Below are 19792 nucleotides of genomic sequence, written 5' to 3'. Positions count from 1 at the left end.
ATGCCCTTTTCTTGGGCCCCAAGAGCCTTTCATAGTTGTTGGAGTTCCCGCTCACTATATAATATGTTATATTAATTGATATTAATTGCTGGCCAAGCCAAAAAAAAAATAAAAAGAAGAAGAAGAAGACAAAAGTCAAATACAGGTTTAGGAAGGCTGTCACAAATCTGACTTCGAATTAAGATCTTCTATAATTTGTTTGATCTACGTATTTTTATGTTTCTAGACATTTTATGAATCTTTTTGGATCATAATATTAAATAAAATAAGGTTCACATGTTGGATCTATATCTTTTTAAATTATAATAACTCAATAAAAAAATTATAAAAATTATTACTCAATAACCACACATAATATATACATCGAGTCAAATATGCTAAAGTTTTGTTTGTAATAAGGCATGGTCTGATTTCGCAAATCTTTAAAATCAACTCATTTTATCTCAACATCCAAATATAATTTAAATATAAATATTTTTTAATTTTTAATTTTTAACTTTTTCATCTAATAATTACCTAATCATTGCAACTTTTTCAAACTTCTAAACAAAACATAAAAAATAATTCAACTTTTTTAAATTCTAAAACAAAAATAATATTATAACCCTATTTTAATTTTATAATTTCTTATTCAACTTTTGCTCTCTCATTTTCCAAAACTCTATCAAATCCTTAACTCAAACCATTTATCTACTATTCACAAATTATCTCACTATTATTCATAAATTTCTTATCTCATCTATATAATCAAATGATGCCTAACTATTATTCCCACAATAGATTGATAATTTATTTTTTGAATAATTATAAATGCTAATTCATTTATCATTTTTTTAAAATGAAATAAATCTCACTATTCATGAGTTCTCCATTTATAATTAATCACTTGGTTATGTTAAGATTTTATCACTTAAATTAACAAATATTTTTGTATATATAATAAACCATATATAAATTCCTAGTATAAAAGAGATTATATCTTTATACGTGTCAAGTCGAATTTATCATATTTTAGCTTGTCTAAATCTTTATTTGTCAAAGGAAATTGAGATTTTTTTCCTCTCTCTCAACAAACATGTATTATATATTAAAATCGAAAACATAATGCATAAGAACTCATGGTGGGTCTTTCTCATTGTCAATATATAAGATATATCTTGTAATACCATACAGGGGTATGCGACCAAAAAGTAGGTTACTCACTGCCCATTGCACCACAGTGTGTGCGTACCAGTTTTGAGACCTATGTATTTAATTGGCTACCTCCACTCTTCTTGCGGAATGAGGTTTTGACTTATATCTTCCAAGATTAGAGTTAATTCCCACAATGAAGAGGGAGTTTTTGTTATGATTGCATTTATAACAATTTGGGCGTCACATTCTAACACTACATGCCTTTTTTGGAGTTTTTTTTTGCCATTTGTGTGGCCAATGGTGCCATTGAAAATTTGAAGCTTTTGCGAAAGTTGAGTTGGTGGTTTGAATCCTCATGGACGTCCATAATATTACCATTTGAATCTCAACATATTGTTGAGGAAGTGGAGAAATGATCTCTTATTGCTACATCAAAGGAATAGGTCCATTAGTTTGGGGTAGAGGGATCCAGCTTAGACTTTAAGGAAGTTGTGCCTTTTGTTTCCATGCTTGCTTGTACACTTGATATGTGGTTTCCACTTGGATCATTATCTTCTTGAGCAAGAGGTTTGAGTGATTGTGCATAATATAATTTCTCAACCTCAATATGAACTCCATTACTATTACTGCAAATAGTTGGAAATGATGATTTTTTAATGCTATTAGACTCAATAGAGGCACATGGTCAATTATCATTTGTATCCAATCCGTCATTGAATTGGTCGGCAAAAGAGCAAGATATAATGGCCAACTACTTTGTTGCCATATTATGTGCACAATCGAACATTGAACAAAGAGATGGATTGACATTTCTTCTTCCTCGTTGCATAGAAGGCATCTTTCGAGTTGAATGTTTGGGATGATGTTACTCAGTCTTGCCCTTGTTGGTAGCATATCCTAAATTAATTTCCACAGTAGCATTTTATGACGATCATGGATCTTTAATCTCTAAAGTTTTTTGAGATTGGAGATTAAGAAATTTTGGGGAGGGGAGCTATCTTGTTCATTAGTTGCTAAATGGTAAGCGGTTTTGATTGAGAATTTGCCATTTTGGTTTGGGATCCTGATCATAGAGTCATTTCTTTGGCCATGTTGGGAAAGAGGGATTTTTTGGATTTGATCAATGCTATCTTGTTCAAATAATGTTAGCATTTTCTCTAAATTCTAAGACTGGGGATTATTGGTGATGATATTTGAAACTTTCAACATTAGGTGTACCTCATTCATTTTTTTGGATCGATTTTGGCTTGAAAGAATCTGATTGGGATTCATGATTCTGTCCAAATGTTTATTGACGATCCGTTGGCGATTTGGTAGCATTTGCTTTTTAAGATTAAGTCTCTAGCTCGTCTTTAGGATTCCCTTCCATAACCATGAGTCAGACAGTTTTGGAGTTGCACTCAAAAAGTTTGTCGAGCTGAGGTATTTTTTTGGAAGTATCTCTTGCAAGAGTCCATTGTTTGCTTGACTCATTTCCTAGCTTGTTTTTGCTAATAATGCTAAATTCACATTCTCCATTAATCTAAGGCTTAATCCTCATTATTTCTTTGGCTGACTTATGGATTTCCATGATTTCAAAGAGAGGTTGTGATTTTTTTCTTTTGGGAAGCCCCACAAGAAGTTTTTGAAACTAGTGTTCAATGTCTTACACATAGATTTTGGTAACTTGAAAGTTTGTATTTGATATGTTGGGATTGTGCTTGCAACTGCTCTGATTAGCATTGTTCTTCCTGTTTGTGAAAGTAGTTTTGTCTTCTAGCCTTCTAGTTTGTTGTTTATTTTTTCCAACAAGTCTTTGAAGCTCTAATTTTCTGCCCCTGTGAAAGAAGTTGGAAGTACTAAATACTTCATTTTGGACGAGGAAGGTTTGTATGGTAATATCTGAGCAATCAATGCTTTGGTCGTAGAGTTGCTGTTCCTCATAATGAAGATAGAAGACATATTGTGATTTATCTTTTGTCTTAACCATTCCATGTATTTCTCAAGGATTTAAAAAATGACTTTATCACTTTGTTCGTTTGCTTTCCCAAAAAATATAAGTTCATATACAAATAACAGGTAGAATATTGGAGGACTATTCTTGCTAAGTCAAATCCCTTCAAACTCTCACTGATCTTTTGATCTGGTTAGTAATCTAGACAAAACCTCAGTACATAAGGTGACTAAGAAAGGCGAGATGATATCGCCTTGTTTGAGTCCCATTTGCACTATAAAAAAATTCTTGGAGTTCTGTTAATGATGATGGAGAAACTCGCAGGCAAGATGCACTCTCTTGTAAGATTTATCCATGTGGAGCTATATCCTAGAACTTCCACATAATTTTGAACAAAAATTCTCATTCAACATAATCAAAAGCCTTGTCAACCTAATCACCATTAGTCCCCTTTTCCCTGATTTTTTTTTTAGGTTGTGAAACATCTCATGTGCCATTATCATGTTTTTTTTTTTTTTTTTTTTATATATATATATATTTACTAGAGACAAAGGCCCTTTGAAGTGAAGAGATAATGCGAGGTAGATTATTTTTTTAACTTGTTTGTTAGGATTTTTGTTATAATTTTGTAAATGACATTTTGTCATATTGATTGGCTGAGGTTAACCGGCCAGTATTATCAAGATTCCAAAATTGACGTTGACCAATTCAGTCCGATTTTGGACATACTTTGTTTTGTTCGATTCTAAAGTATATCCAAAACCGAACTGAACTGAATCAATTATATCCCCGGTGGTTGATTAGGAGTGCACATGATCTTCTTTATTAGATCATCCTATTTCATTGTACGTATTCATTCAAAGCAATTATATTTTTTCAGCTTATATTTTTGCATGTTTTCTGCTTCTAACTTTGAATTTCTGTGTGATGTTAGTCTACCACACATCAGTCTATTGTATGTACATGCAGTACAACCAAACTTTGACACAACAATATAGCCAGCAAGCTCCTAACAAACTTCGTTTATCAGGAGATATATATATATATATATGAAGTTTCGATCATGAGGTGAGGTTCAACTGGTCAAGAAAAATCATATTTATAAGTCGGTATGGATGATAATCTATCCTCCGACCTCTTTTATATGGTTAACATGTTATGATTCAATTTACATAATGTAAAAGGACTTTATACTCTAAATGCATATTCTGTATCTAGAAGCCAACTAAATCAGCATATATGGCCTCACCAAACATGTTTGCGTGGTTTTCATTGTTTTAGTTTTCCTTACACCATGTTTATATGACGTTTCATCCTCATGATAGGGGATATATTTAGAGAGAGGTATGGTACTACGACGTCAGTACTTCAATGTTTTCTTCTGTACCAAACAAATTAGACGTTCATGGTCACTGCAATATCGAGGCTATTTAATTCATTTATAGCGTAAAACTAATCAATCTAATTCGTTATATATATATATATATATATATATGATATGGTCTCCTCACTACAAGAAAATATACTTTTCTCAGCGCCATAAATAGTCGGTAAAGAGCTCCCAAATCGCTGGAAATATTTATTCTCAGCGCTTTCTTAACTGCTGGATGTTAGTCGCAATTGTATGCTTACTTATAAATTAGTCTAGCGATAGCCGACAATCGCTATAAATAAACGATTATTTCTAGCGTTTTTTTTCGCTGTAAAATAAAAAAATTCGCCGATCTTATATATGCTACCAAAATTATCATGTGCACGTCGATCGGTCCAATATTTTTGTGAGTGGCCGGGGGTGTAGTACTAGTACTACTTGAGAGTTGAGCCAATTTTATATATGTACGTACCTTGAGTTCTGGTTTTATTTATATCTATATGACGATCGAGTCAATTATCTTGAGTTAGGTATAACGAATTAATACAAAGTTAAAGTTAGAAGATACATTAATATACAATTTTAATTTAATTTGTGACTGCTACAGCCTAGCTAACTAGCTACTTGCATGATTGATTAATTAAGTACTCTATCTGTCTACCTGCAAAATGCATGACAAAAACCTTCCAACAACTCATGCCCACAAATGACGTGTTAAAAAATTCATGCTATATATATATAGGACATAAACATTATATTAATAATCATACAATATAGTAATTATATGGTATCATTATATAGTAATAGTAATCATATTTATTTTATGCATTTTAAAGTTATATAGTCATTATTTAAAATATGGCACATGATAGATATCACTAATAATAAAATTTAGCACAAGGAACAACATTTGATCTCTTGTTGCAATGTAATTGTACATGATGCATGGTTTCTCATGCAGTTGAAGATTAATTCCATGACATAAAATGACTGGTGGCCTGTACTTTGAAGCCTTTGAATTGATAAAAAAAGAACAAGAAAAAAAAAAAAAAAAAGACAAGAAAAGAAGAATGTACACTGACAAGAAAAAAGGAGAATTCTCAATTCCATGAAATTAAACTTTTTCAATGCAAAAAAATTATTTTTTACAATATTCCCCGCCCAAGAAACAATATCTGGAAAATTTTTTTTTTTTGAAATGATCATGATAAATAGCCAGTACTTTGAGCACTTTATGCAGGAAGAAGATGAAGCATGCATGATGCATGAAACAAACTGCTGGCTAGGAAGTTGAAGCTTTCGGTAATGTCTGGTTGCTACAGAACTGGAAGCTATTGGCGTCCATTCTCTCCAAGACATAATGCCCAAGAGTGTCACTCGCCTCCACCAAATTCTCTCTGCACAAAAATTCATCCCCACAAACCCTCTCTGCTTCCCCGTAGAAGTCATGCACGAACACATGGGTCTTGGCATTCACACCCATCTTCTTGCTTCTCGCAAGCACGCCGGCCGTGAATATCGGTGACATGCGACCCGGAGCGTCCGGCCATTCGCCGCGCGGCCCGTCCACCAGTATGACATCCCAGTCCACCTCATAGACATGGTTGGGAAGGTCGTTGAGGCCGAGCTTACACTCCGAAAACAATAGGTTTTGCACCGGCCGGCACTCGTTTTGTATATGTTTCTTTGTAGACGCTAGGAGCTCGTGCAACTCGCTCAGTTTCGTCGTGTACTGCACGTCGTATGCATCGATCTCTGGGTGTTTCTCTTCCATGTAGGCGGCGTAATAGCGGTTCTCGTCGATGAACACGGTCCGACCGTTGTGGTTGAGTGCTTTCCAGAGAAGGGTCTCCGGGGTGAGGCCAAATATGAGGAAGTTGCATGGGGACGAGCACTTTCGGAGGACATCGGAGATTTGCTTGATCTCCGCGTAGGACATGTGGAATGAGCTATTGGATGTTGAGGCGTAGTGGATGAGAATATTGATGACAGTGGTCGGCAATGGAGCACCGGCCAAGCTAGAGGAAGCAACGGTGGTGGCAGCGGCCGCGGTCGACGTGGATTCTCTTGTGTAGATGAGGGTGAGTAGGAAAGCAAGCGTGAATAAGGAAACAAAGCCTAGGAGCCATAGTCGACTGGAGCTTCCTTGTTTCTGGATATAAGGGTGGAGGAGGATCAGCTTCGTGTTACCGTTACTGTTCTTCATCTTGAAAAGATCCAAGGCTTCAGAGAAAAAAAAAAATTCTCTCTGAAAGGTAGATTCTAAATCGGTTCTGAAATGGGTTTGAGGAGGAGTGATTGATTTAAAGATGAGAGTTGTTGTAAGCAAACAAAACTTAAGCAATGTATGAGAGTAGAATATATGAGGGTGACCTTACAATGACCCTAATAATTAAGGGTCTATAGCAGTTTATTTAGTGCCAAGTAGTTATTATTTTCCCTAGTTTATGTTGGTTGGCTAGGCATTTCTATTTTTCCGGCCTCATTTGATTGGATTTTTTATTCCCGTATTTTAATGGGGGTATTGGTGCTTAAAAGTAGATGGAATTGGCATGGGAGGAAGGAGAATACCGAAAAAAGGAGTGGTTGGACTGGAGCTGGTGGAGAATAGGTAGAGGGAATAGCTGTAGTGACCCCATAACTGATTACAAGCCAGAAGTCGCTTTTCTTTCTCTCCAATTTCAGCTTTAGTTCCCAAGGAAGCTCTTTGATTTTTTTTATTTTTTATTTTTACAATATCTTAAAAACTAATGCTATATTTCATATTCACATCTTATTTTCATTTTACTATACAAGATGTAGTATATTTAACATCATTAGATGAGAAAAAATTATCTAATAAAAAGATCGTTTAATAATAATAAATATATCACATCATAAAAATAAAATGATGGTTAAGTATATAGAAATTTTATTTCTTAAGTAAGTAGTTACCTTTGAGGGAGACCAACTACCTGCTGCAACAGATTCCATATGGAAAACATGTCATGGAAATTCAGATGATATTTATAGCGACTCGTGGGTGAAGCCAACGATGTAACCATTAAACGGGTCAAAACCGTACTTACTGTACCTTAATTTATACGACCAAATTTTGTTGCACGAGTTAAGAAGGAAGTGGCAACTAGCAGGGGTTGGGCCTAAACACGCTGTTAGATGAAAGCCCCAACTAGGGCTACCACCTGATGTCCATGGGTTTGATGTTGGGCCCCAACTATTCACACACCAAGGAAGACTCGGATGATGTATGTAAAAAGAGAATTGGCGTCATAAAAACATTCAGAGAATGGCATCATGAAACGTTTGCCATTATATTTGAAACATTAAAATTTGGCTTTCTTGATCGAGAAAACGTATGCGAGTAGTGAGTGCTCTTGTTTTAACTGGGCTAGCCTGGCCCTCATTCCCATAAAGAAGTAGTGATAAAGGAATCAATGGTAAAGTAAAAAACAAGAATGTTTGTCTGCTTTTGGGACGAAGAACCCACATTTGGGATCGGAGAGCCTTTCTCTATATGCTTTTAGCCTTTAGGCTTTTGTCCATGCCGCATATATGGCCCAATCTCACTTATTATCATCATGTGCGCAGCAACAGCAAAGCCACGTACGTACACTGCCGCCATCATTGTGGACTCATGACACTTAAGTGCCCTCTTTTTTTTGTCAAGAAAGCATAAACTTTGCTCTTTGAGATTGTGAAAAGAAGAAGGAAAGCACAGTCCCCCTTTATTTTTTATCTTTTATTTTTGACAAGGATGGCCCAGAATTTTGTCTGATGATCATGTTGGGCAGATCAATAATGGCTTTTGGAAAGACACTGAGATCCTACCTAAACATACTCACATACAACATTCCATCATAAGAGTCCCTCACGATTCATGCGACGACTAAACAACAGTATATACACAAATATATATTAAGATATTGAAGAAAAGAATTTAATAACAACATTCAGAATATATGAAAAAACTCATGGGGAGAAAGAATTGTACTGATCTGGGTCTAAACAAATGTCAAGGCTCCATTCCCCACTTTCACGTGAATCTCCAGTCTCTTAAGTGGAAAGCCAGCTGCTTCCCACCACACACGACAAGACACAGCACAACACAGCCTACCCTTTACTACTTCGCTCTTAACGCCCCCTCCTCCAATGTCCGCCACTCAAATATGTTTAACAGAATGATCCTGCTTCTACAACTCTCTCTCCTCCTCCTCACTGTTCTCTCTGTACTCATCTTCTCCGGTCACGTATTGGCTGCGCCGTCGACGACTTCCCCGGCAGCAGAGAGCTTACTGCTTCCCTCTGATGCCGTTTCGCTGCTCTCCTTCAAATCTAAAGCCGACCTAGACAACCGCCTGCTATACACGCTGAACGAACGCTTCGACTACTGCCAGTGGCAGGGCGTGAAATGCACCCAAGGCCGAGTGGTCCGCTTCGGTCTCCAAGGCTTCGGTCTTCGGGGCGTCCTCCCCCCCAACACCTTGACTCGACTCGACCAGCTTCGAGTCCTCATTCTCCGCAACAACTCACTTTTTGGTCCCATTCCTGACCTCTCCGGTCTCTTCAACCTCAAGTCCCTCATCTTGGATCGCAACTACTTCTCCGGTTCTTTCCCTGCTTCGGTCCTACTCCTCCATCGGCTTCGAGTGCTTGAACTCTCACATAACAATCTCACCGGTCCGATACCGGCCTCATTATGCATTTTGGAACGGCTCAGTTCCCTTCGGCTCGAGTCGAACCGTTTCAACGGGACAGTGCCTCCGCTGAACCAGTCATATCTTCAAATCTTGAACGTGTCCGAGAATAACCTCGAGGGACCGATACCCGTCACGCCAACTCTCTCGCGCTTTGACGCGAAGTCGTTCCAATCGAACCTCGGGCTCTGCGGCGAGATCATCAACAAGGTCTGCAATGACTCACACTCTCCCTTCTTCGAATCTCCCACTAATGCTCCGCTCAACCAAAGCGCGCAATCGCAGGAGGTTGTTGTTCTCTCTCCTACATCTAATTCAAGGAAGCTCAAGAGCATTGCTCTTGTTTTGGGGTCTTTAATCGGAGTCTCAGTCCTCATTGCCTCTCTACTATGCGTTTTTGGCTTGGTCAAGAAAAAGAGCAGCCATGAAAAAGACCCACCGAAAAAAACAACGGAGTCTTTGGGAAGCGAACCCGGTTATACTCCAAACCCTCCCACAGAAGCTCGACCCGAAGAAATTAGCGACTTACCAAAAACTTTTATCCCCGAGGTTCGAGCGGTGCGGAAGAGCGGGAACTTGGTGTTCTGTGGAGGGCAGGCCCAGCCGTACAACTTGGAGCAGCTAATGAGGGCGTCGGCGGAATTGCTGGGGAGGGGCACGGTTGGGACGACATACAAGGCCGTGCTCGATAACCAACTGATCGTGACAGTTAAGAGGCTTGATGCAAACAAGACGGCCATTACGAGCAGCCAAATGTTCGAGCACCACATGGACGCTGTGGGCGGGCTCCGCCACCCGAATCTGGTTCCCATGGGAGCTTACTTCCAGGCCAAGGGGGAGAGGCTCGTGATCTACGAATACGAACCAAACGGGAGCCTCTTCAACCTCATTCACGGTGAGTAACTAACTTAAAGCTCCATGATTTGGTTTCCGAGTCTACTGAGTTTACCGCATGGTCTGGCACCGAGTTGAGCATTTTTGGCCTCGATTCGGGTGTATTGTCGGTTTTACGTATTTTCGGTCACCAAGTGTATTGATTAGATTCTACTAGTAGTTCTTGTCATAACCCCGTCCGTAAGCATCGGGGAGTTCGACGTAACGGAATGTCGGTCGGCGTCGTAATAGTTTTAGGATGACATAATAGATTTCTCCCTTTTCAAATGCGACAATTTAATGAGATATTTTCTCTCCTCGACCTATATTTTTTATTTTTATTTTTTCAAAAGCTGCCAAATGCCTATAATTTGGCTTTTCATGTTCTAAACGAATCGTTGCGCTGTTAATATTATGGACTGAATCATAAAGATGGATTCAATTCTCATTCGTTCTATTGTTCAAGAACATTTACTGCATCGCTAACTGCATGATTATAATTAGTATCTATAAGACTTTTAATAGAGAGAATTCGATATTTCTAAATAGTTTAGTATGTTCCTGTTTTGTGCTCTACTTTAGAGACGGTTTTTAGTTTAGCATATTGTTTTTCCAATTCATTTTGTTAATTAAAGTAGGAATCAATGCCCTTTTTGTCCTGCACAGAGTCGTCACCATTAGTTTCTTAAACTTTACTTAATTCCATCCTATCTCAGTCTAAGTGAGAATGTTACTGTGATATCCCATTCTGAGTGATAGTAGTGTATGGAATACTGTATTGTTTGGGAATAAGAAGTTCTTACTCTTTATAATGGTTCCAATGAGACCCTAATTATATTATTGACTCGTCATTTTGGAGTATAGGCGCATATGTGGCTTGCCCATTCCTTAGGACATTACAAATAGTATCAGGGCCTATCCCGATCAGAAATGTAAAATGTGAGACTTGAGACGTGCCACCTAAGGGTAGGTGGTATATCCCACATTGCTTCAGTAGCTTTGAGGTGATACAGTTACTCCCATAATCACTATTTTGTGCTGTAGAGGCTTCTTTTAGAGTTTCCACAATGTAAGTTTTGGATTTTGTTTTTTATTTTTACAGAACGATCTTAAAGATATTATAGTTCTTTCTGGTATGCATCTTAAGAGACTTGAGGAGAGAGATATCTGAAATTCTAGTGCAAGCTGATCAATAGAATATTTCTCCTTCGCAGTAAACTTTTCTTTTTTCGTTATACTGCAATAATTAATAGAAATAATTTTATTGATTGGCTGTTTTTGGGCAACCATTGTTCGTGTTTAAAAGTTGCAAATTCTGTGTAGGATCAAAATCAACCAGAGCGAAGCCTCTACACTGGACATCATGCTTAAAGATAGCTGAGGATGTGGCCCAGGGCCTTACTTACATCCATCAAGCTTCAAGGTTGATCCATGGCAACCTGAAGTCCTCCAATGTCCTCCTTGGAGCTGACTTTGAGGCATGTGTCACAGACTATTGCCTTGCGGTCCTTGCAGATTCTTCTTCCAATGAAAATCTGGATTCTGCAGCCTACAAAGCACCTGAGACCCGAAGGTCTAGCAGCCAAGCCACTTTCAAGTCTGATGTCTTTGCCTTTGGCATCCTTTTGTTGGAGCTTTTGACCGGTAAACACCCATCACAACATCCGTTCCTTGAACCCACAGAGGTGCCTGATTGGGTCAGAGCAATGAGGGAAGATGATGGTTGTGAAGACAGCAGACTTGGAATGCTTACAGAGGTTGCTTGTGTCTGTACTTTGACATCACCAGAACAAAGGCCAGCGATGTGGCAGGTTTTGAAGATGATACTGGAAATAAAGGAGAGGGTGGTAGTAGAAAATGCATCTGTTGGATTCTCGTAGTTTTTTGTCTGGATTTACAAGATTGAGTGAGTGCAAAGAAGAAAATCGAGGTTCTGGCCGGCGACAACTTGTATATTTTGGAACTTGGAAGGGAGGCGAGTAAACACCAAAGAAGGATTATAAAAGTGGGAGATAAGTGTCATGAACAACTTATTTATTGGGCTAAGCTTGGGAGATTATAGTAAACCTATAAATAGAATCTCCCACAATATATTTATTTTTTATGGTGGATAAATCATGATTTTATATATAGAATCTTTGATAATAGAAGGTAATTTCATTCCCATTGGCTTACACTTTTGGACGGTTTTTCACTACAACGCCTTTGTACAAAAACTTGCTCATGAATATCAGAGATAGTAATGTCCAGAATCTCTCGACGGTACCAATGAGGGGTCCTTCTAATGCCCAAGTCAGCCGTGGTGATCAAGAGTGGAGGCACTAAAGCCTCTGGAGGAGAAAGATGGGGGAAGCATGGGCGAGAGAGAACAGTGCATGCTGCAGTGTTTGTGTTTGAACTTTTTGGTTGCTCATGAGCTTGTGTTGTAATGTTTTTTTAATTTTAACATTGGGGTTAGCATCTTGCCTTTTAGAGAAGGATGGATCCTATCATCCTATATTAAGGTGTTTGTCCGGTCTTAATTGATCTTCATTGGGTTATTTATAGTTGAGGCAAATAGGTTTCTTACAACGATTCTCTGTACCTACTTGTGTGAATAAGTTGAAGATGCACCTAGATTAATGGTTGAGCCAGTCTTGAAAATATAGGGGATATCAATAGTGGTGGTGGAACTGTCCTTGAACCGAAGTTGCTGGGTTTCAATAACAATAAGAAGAAATCGTCACCGACCCACATGTCAAGCTTGGATTCCATATGTACACCAAAAAGAAAGCAGATAAATATTGGGATTATGGCATTGTGGTCTTGGTTATCATCGGAAATGATTCCAAATCTATCGAAAAAAAAAAAAACTGCAATAGTTCAAAGCTTTATATTGCTTCCAACTTGAGCTCAAAGCAATTGTCAACAACTACGATGTTCTGCTAGCGCTGCAGGTTCCTATCATGTTATGCTCTCTGACCCCTAAGGTTATCATCTTTTTAGTGAGTGGTAGTTTGTGATAGTACTTCAGTCGAAAGTACCTTTCTTCTACACGCAGCCTTTTCATCTTTGAAACAGTTCCTTTTCCTTTACATGTAATGTTTCTGAATTTCATCTTCAAGTTCCTCAACAATCCACTGAGGATGAATGTTTATTGTACATGGCCATCGACAGAGAATATTGGGATGCTAATTCTGAAAGCTCAACTCTTTATTTGCATGCATCTTGATTGTGATACTTTACTACTACTCTAGAATGCATCGATAATGCTAATGGCTTCGAAATCTATACAAATCCTACTCTTTTTTATAATATTGGGGCTTCATCCTGCTACAGCCACAGATGAAAGTCACTTATGGTCATTAAATAGGTTATTGATTTTTTTTTTTTGCTTTCTTTTTCATACATTTTCTTATGTCTTTAATAATATATTTAAAAAAATTCACAATATCATTTAAAAATACTTCTTTAATCACTTAAAAAAAAAAAAAATCGGTGGCCACCAGAGATTTCTATACGTGGGAGTGAGTAAGGAATGAGTCTTGCCGCTGGTTCATAGATATGGGCCTGTTGCTAGAGTGGGGAAGGACCACTTGAGCTCACCCGAGCTCACACCACCAGCATTGCAAAGCTCAGGGACCAGTGGTAAGGAATGGGCTAAAACACGAATTATTTGTCGGGCCTGCATGACCTTTGATAAACTCATTCTTAAAGTTATTGGGATGCTACACCACTCACTCTTGTATGTTGTCATTAGAGTCACTAGCCGTCACAATAGCCCAATCTGACCTATTCACGACGGCTTGGCGGCCCAGACTGAGCCACCGGTGGTTTTTAGGTTGGCCATCCGACTAATAGAATTTCTCTTTTTCTCTAGATTAAAATCATTAAAATCTTTGAGAGTAATTATTTTATTAATTTTTTTTAAGATAAAACTTTCTCATTTAGTTATACAATTGTGATAAGATGAAATAAACTATTTTGTTAAAAATTAAATAAAATTTTATTATTTTATAATTTTTAATATTAATTTTATTTTAAAATTTAAAAAAGAATAATTATTTATTATATTTTATATAAAAATTTATAAAAATTAAAATAGTTATATAAAATAAAATAATTTAAATTTAAGTATCCAAACCTTAAGAGCATTGATAATGGATTTTTTATCTTCATATGTAAAATTATATCTTTTGAAGATTGATTTTAAAAAAGAAGAAAAATTTCTATATTAGATTATGTATTTTTTGATCAAATAATAATAAAATAATAAAGAGAGAGAAGCGAAAAAAAAGAGAGAAAATAGAGAATTGAGAGGAGAGAAAAAAAATAATAAAATATAATTTGAAGAAGGAAAATAAGATCTTTATCTTTAAATAAAAACTATACATAATTATTTATAATTATAGATATAAATAAATCAATACAAATTATTTTAAAGATATTCTTTAAATTCAAAAATAAAAATAAAAATAAATGAACCATTACCAATTCTCTTAAATAATTGGCGAAAGAAAAGGTTACCAGTCGTAGATGGAATGACTTTTAGAGGTGGACTAAAACGTGGGTAACGACCCAGTGGCGTGATTCTTAAGCGAGAATAGCTTTGACTTTTTTGTCAATTTTTAGTTATTATTATTATTTTTAAATAATGGAGAAGGAAAACATAAAGGGACAAAAATGTCAGCCTATTTGCAGTACCGTATCGGTCTTGATGAGATCTGGACCGTACATTCCTGCAAGTTCCCCGCAGGCCAAAAGTCATTGCTCGGGGCAGAATCGGAACCGAAGAAGACGAACCGGATTTGCTCACTCTTTCTCTCTCTCTTAAATACTCCACCACCGAAGCCAGAGTGAGTTTTAGAGAGAGAGAGAGAGAGAAAGAAAGAGAGAGAGAGAGAGAGAGATTGTGTGAGAGACATGTCTGGAGGTATTGCTCGTGGTCGACTTACCGAGGAGCGAAAGGCTTGGCGTAAGAATCATCCACATGTCCGTACAACGCTCTATTTCTATCTAATATCTTGTATTTGTTAGTTCTCTATGAAATTCCTTTCGATATATATCTTTTATTTGAATTTGGTTTTTATTTGGTGGTTTTTATTTTTGCAATCTAGGGTTTTGTTGCGAAACCCGAGACTCTGCCCGATGGTACAGTTAATTTGATGGTGTGGCATTGCACTATCCCTGGCAAGCCTGGCGTAAGCTCTTTATCTTCTTCTTCACCCTCAGTTTTTGAACCCTAAATTGTGCATTTTTTCTTTTTCTTTATTTGCGATTTTTCCTGTTGTTGTTTGGCACTCTTAGGTTCTTTTTACCCTCTAATAATCATATGTATTTGTCATGGTTTTTTGAAAATGGACACTCAATTTGGAATTGCCACACACAGAAAGGAAAGCAAGACAGTCAAGTTGGAGTGAGGGAACTCGACTCACTTTTTCCTTCCCACATGTCCCAACATAATATTAGTTAATTTTGAATGCTCGTGTGCATCTTAGGCCATTCTGGTAAAGATGGTATGCTATTTCTTCTTCATTAAGTTCCATCTCAGACCAAGATTCCTAATTCGAAATGGTGAAGTAATAACTTAACAACTAGGTGTAAGGTATTAAGAACTGTGCTCAAAATTATTACATGGTTGTTGGATTAATAGGTGTGATCGGCAGGAACAGTTACAGTGAATTGTGATTTGGTCCTATCTTAAAGAAAGTAAGTTCACTGAATGAGTTAGCAAGGTTGAAATGCCATCTAAAGTAAGCCTGACCAAGATCAAAATGAAGTTTTAAATTTTGGAATTCCAGTTATTCTAGGCTATGGTGCTGGATGAATGGATAAACTGAGTCTGGATAATGTGAGAAAATGGAGTTGCTTGCTTTACGGTGGGTGCTCAAGTATGAGTTTCCCTTCAGTTTAGCCTATAGGTTCGAGATATATTATGGGGAAGTTGCCGCCATAATGAAGTGGAAACCCTTAAGGAGTGTTTAATACATATGATTTTCATCATTACATTTCATATATTTTGACTTGCATATGTCTCTAGTGGTTTACAGTGTTTTATCGAAGTACCTGTTCCTATTTTTGTACTTCACTGAGTTGTCTCATGTAGTTTTAATTTGAGGTTCATTTCCTTGTGTGTATACCCTTGCAGGGATTTCATTCTTTGATAGATATTTCAGCTTTTCTCTGCAGAAAAATTATTGGTGCTATGTTATTTGAGCACTGAATCAGACTGATGGAAGTCTAATATTGGTGTTGATCTTCAAACTATGGACATGGAGGTTTTGTTGGAACATCAGGCTACGTTTGGTTCTTGAAAACCAACACGTGCATGAGCTCCAGAGGAGGGAATATCTATCCCCTCCCTGAGTGCTGCCACTGCACAAGCTGCAGTGGAGGGGGAGATCCACCATTCATTTTTTAAAATCTTTTTTCTCAAATTGTCCCTACATTACATTTTATGAAACACTTACCATACACTCTCAAGAGTTATGGTAACAAAGAACCCCAAAACAATATGGTTCTTGAAAACACGTACCAAATGAAGATTCTGGCATAATAGAATGAATTTCTAGCTTTTCCTCATTAGTTTTCTCCAAGTCCCCAAAATTGTCTACCATAAAACAAGCTGCTTTGCAGGTATCTGGTGATTTTTCTCATCTTTGTGTCTTTTGCCCTTCATTTGTTCTTTTGGTTTCTTTTCTCATTTCAAAAGTTCACTCAATTGTTCTTATAAAAATAAAGGTTCACTTAGGCATGTCAATGTCCAGCAGATAATTAAGGGCAGCAGATACCAAAATTTCTCATATTCTGGACAGCAGATAGTTAAGGGCTTTTTGGTCAGTTTGGACAATGGATATATTGAGAAGACAAATTGTTATTATACTGGGGAAAGTAGAGAAAAGTGAAGAGAACATGGCGCTTTGTAGAAAGTACTATGAAGAGGATTATGATGTGTACTGATGATAATGATAAGCACACAATTGGCAATGATGCCTCTATATCGGAAAAAAACTCACAATTCCATCATTTGAAAGTCTGGTTTCATTAGTGTACAATAGAGACTATTTATTGATTCTTGGGCTCCTTAATTTGCTCTGCAAAATTAACACACAAATGACTTATTCAAATTGAAGAAAACAGTCCTAAGGCTCTGAATATTTTGAAAACAAATCTAGACCCATCTTTATTTTAAAATATCCTAAAGATGCTTAATATTTTGTGACGGGTTCGTTGAATACAATCCTGCTGCTGAATACAATGGAAATGATTCAAACCACTGACTCATTGAAACCGTTTTAAATGTAGAAGTGCCGTGACATGATCTTCAATGGTGGTCAGGATTTGCCTTTGTAGAAGATGTTATGTGGGTTTCAAAGAATAAACTCAAAAATTTCCAAATTTGGAAAAATACACATGACAACAGCCCCCTTCCAATGACTCTGTGGTTATGATATTAGTGTAGTGTAATAGGGAACATGTTTAAATCAAGATTGTATTGTGGGCTTATCAGTGAATTCAAACACAATGAGATTAAGGACTCAGACGATCCCTTGTTTGAAGTTTAAATATGAACCAAATGAATATTCAAATTATTTTCCTTTATAGCCATGTGTTTTTTATGGTGAATGGCCTGACCTTTTTTCTTTCCACTTGTGATATTGCAGACTGATTGGGAGGGTGGTTACTTCCCACTGACACTCCACTTCAGTGAAGACTACCCTAGTAAGCCCCCTAAATGTAAATTCCCTCAAGGTTTCTTCCACCCTAATGTCTACCCATCTGGAACTGTCTGTCTATCTATTCTTAATGAGGATAGTGTAAGTACCTTATGCTGTTATTGACAATTTGAAGCTAGTTTATCTTTAGGGCTGTAGCCCAGCCATAACATTTAGACCCTGGCATAAGATGGCAAATGTTGTGGTATATGCAGGGGTGGAGACCTGCCATAACTGTAAAGCAAATCCTTGTGGGAATTCAGGACTTGCTTGACCTACCAAATCCAGCTGATCCTGCACAGACAGAAGGGTATCACCTCTACATCCAGGTATAAATGGCTTAAAGTACTTTCTGAATTTCTGCATTGTTATATGGCGCTACTACAGTGCCTCGCTAACTCGAAGCACCTGTTTTCAATGAGCCGTTGTGCATCATCAGATCCAGTCACATGCTATCTCAGCAGGATATAAAAAGGGCCCTTTCATTTCTTTCAATGAGGCAAAACAGGTGTAGCAGTGATGTACATCTGTGTTGTCTAAATGCAAAGCCCTCCTTGCCTAATGAGATATCATATGACTGGGTGATATGGTAAACCAGGAACTTTCTTTTTGCTGATCATACTGACTCTCTCGATATCTGTGGTCACTTAATGTAGGACAGTAGGGTTTAAGTGCAGAGAATTTGACCTGGTTTACAATTAAATATGTAGAAGGTTCACTTTTGGTTTTCTCCATTTCTTTATTGAGTTTATATGCAACTCTCAACAGGACACTGCAGAGTATAAGAAACGAGTCCGACAGCAGGCCAAGCAATACCCCCCTCTCGTGTAAGGTTAAATCCATGTTTTCAGAGATTGTGTACTATGTTTATTGTTATTTGCCACCTCTTATTTGATGTTATAAAGGCGTTTCTAAGAGAGTGTCAGGATTTGGTAAATGTAAGTTACCGTTATGTCTAGACTGGATGTTGAAATGTTTCTTCTCTCAAGATTTGCATTTATGTCTTTGGGCATATGTGTATCACAGTATCAGTTGGCCAATAAAACTCATTGGTCCTCATATCAGTTAAAACTTGCTTTGGATGAGTAATTTTGATTCATGATTGGAGTAGAGCACGTGCTCTCCTTATAATATCTATGCTCATCAATTCTCAAGGTGATTAGGCATAAAATACTATTTTCTCTATGAAACCTCTTGTTTTTAACGTTTTAAACCATTCGACTTTATAGACGTAGTCAAAGGAAGGGCATGGGATAGGTTGTACCCTTGGACATCTAGGGTTCAATTTCACACTTGAAGCTTCTCTAGAGTACGTGATATACTGTTTTGACAATGAGGTCGTGTATCCCGGATTTACTCATTAAGAACGTATACGAGTTTATTGCTTCTGTAGTAAAAATGTTTTTGAATGGCATGAAGTTAGTGGGCATATTAAGAAGGGAGAACATTTAGGTCGGTACCAGAGACCTGCTCCCATACGGTTTGCTATATGAGAGGCCATGAATTGAATCTCTATAAGCAAGATGCCAAGGAGGTGAAATTCATTTTCATAATCCTCCATTGGCTTAGTTTCTACTCTCTCTCTCTCTCTCTTAATTTTCCGTCAAATGTTTTTTTTTCCTAATCTCCCATTGGCTCTCCAAAAACCTTCCGGTCCTTTCACGTTTGTTTTTGGGGGGCCAAATATACCGATGTGGTCAAGTTAATTCTAACCATTAACTTTGATCAAGTTATTCAAATAATATGCTTTTTCTTTTTGTGAAAAAGGGTATATACACTTTTTAGACCTCTTTTGGATACAAGAAGTGTCTCATTTTATCTCATTTTATCTTTATAATTTTTTTAAATTTTTACACAAAATATAATAAATAATTAAATATTTTTAAATTTCAAAACAAAAATAATATTTTAATTATATTTTAAATTTTAAATTTTTATTTTAACTCGTTTAATCTCAATTTACCATCCAAACCGATGGAACATTGGCATTGGCCTAAGCCAAATGCCAGTGCCTAGCCAAAGTTTGCCTAACTAATACTAAAGTAGTCTGCATTTGAGTCGTGAAAATTCTAATACTCCACTTTTGAGCTAC

At 37.0% G+C, this 19792-nt stretch overlaps 3 protein-coding genes across 3 annotated transcripts; 2 read left to right on the top strand and 1 right to left on the bottom strand.

Moving 5' to 3' along the window:
* Positions 1-5522: 5522 nt before the first annotated feature.
* LOC122296227 (protein IRX15-LIKE-like) lies at positions 5523-6807 on the bottom strand. Its single transcript, XM_043105770.1, has one exon. It carries the CDS (start codon positions 6643-6645, stop codon positions 5722-5724), a length of 924 nt encoding a protein of 307 aa, XP_042961704.1. The 5' UTR covers positions 6646-6807; the 3' UTR covers positions 5523-5721.
* A 1566-nt stretch (positions 6808-8373) lies between these two features.
* On the top strand, positions 8374-12632 carry LOC122296223 (probable inactive receptor kinase At5g67200). Its single transcript, XM_043105757.1, has 2 exons — positions 8374-10028; positions 11330-12632. Exons 1-2 carry the CDS (start codon positions 8399-8401, stop codon positions 11884-11886), a joined length of 2187 nt encoding a protein of 728 aa, XP_042961691.1. The 5' UTR covers positions 8374-8398; the 3' UTR covers positions 11887-12632.
* Positions 12633-14725: 2093 nt separating this feature from the next.
* Positions 14726-18799, top strand: LOC122296218 (SUMO-conjugating enzyme SCE1-like). Its single transcript, XM_043105742.1, has 5 exons — positions 14726-14977; positions 15103-15186; positions 17650-17802; positions 17916-18029; positions 18469-18799. The coding sequence occupies exons 1-5, from the start codon at positions 14909-14911 to the stop codon at positions 18529-18531; spliced, it is 483 nt and encodes a 160-aa protein (XP_042961676.1). The 5' UTR covers positions 14726-14908; the 3' UTR covers positions 18532-18799.
* Positions 18800-19792: the final 993 nt, after the last annotated feature.

The sequence above is a fragment of the Carya illinoinensis genome, chromosome 2 (genome assembly GCF_018687715.1).
Source record: "Carya illinoinensis cultivar Pawnee chromosome 2, C.illinoinensisPawnee_v1, whole genome shotgun sequence".
Taxonomy (NCBI): domain Eukaryota; kingdom Viridiplantae; phylum Streptophyta; class Magnoliopsida; order Fagales; family Juglandaceae; genus Carya; species Carya illinoinensis.
This window is presented reverse-complemented; position numbering and strand designations above follow the sequence as displayed.

Coding starts and splice junctions, on each gene's coding strand:
- LOC122296227 (XM_043105770.1), bottom strand. CDS start 6,645: ATGAAGAACAGTAACGGTAACACGAAGCTGATCCTCCTCCACCCTTAT.
- LOC122296218 (XM_043105742.1), top strand. CDS start 14,909: ATGTCTGGAGGTATTGCTCGTGGTCGACTTACCGAGGAGCGAAAGGCT. Junction 15,187..17,649: donor CTATCCCTGGCAAGCCTGGC/GTAAGCTCTTTA, acceptor GTGATATTGCAG/ACTGATTGGGAGGGTGGTTA. Junction 17,803..17,915: donor CTATTCTTAATGAGGATAGT/GTAAGTACCTTA, acceptor TGGTATATGCAG/GGGTGGAGACCTGCCATAAC.
- LOC122296223 (XM_043105757.1), top strand. CDS start 8,399: ATGAAAAAACTCATGGGGAGAAAGAATTGTACTGATCTGGGTCTAAAC. Junction 10,029..11,329: donor CCTCTTCAACCTCATTCACG/GTGAGTAACTAA, acceptor AATTCTGTGTAG/GATCAAAATCAACCAGAGCG.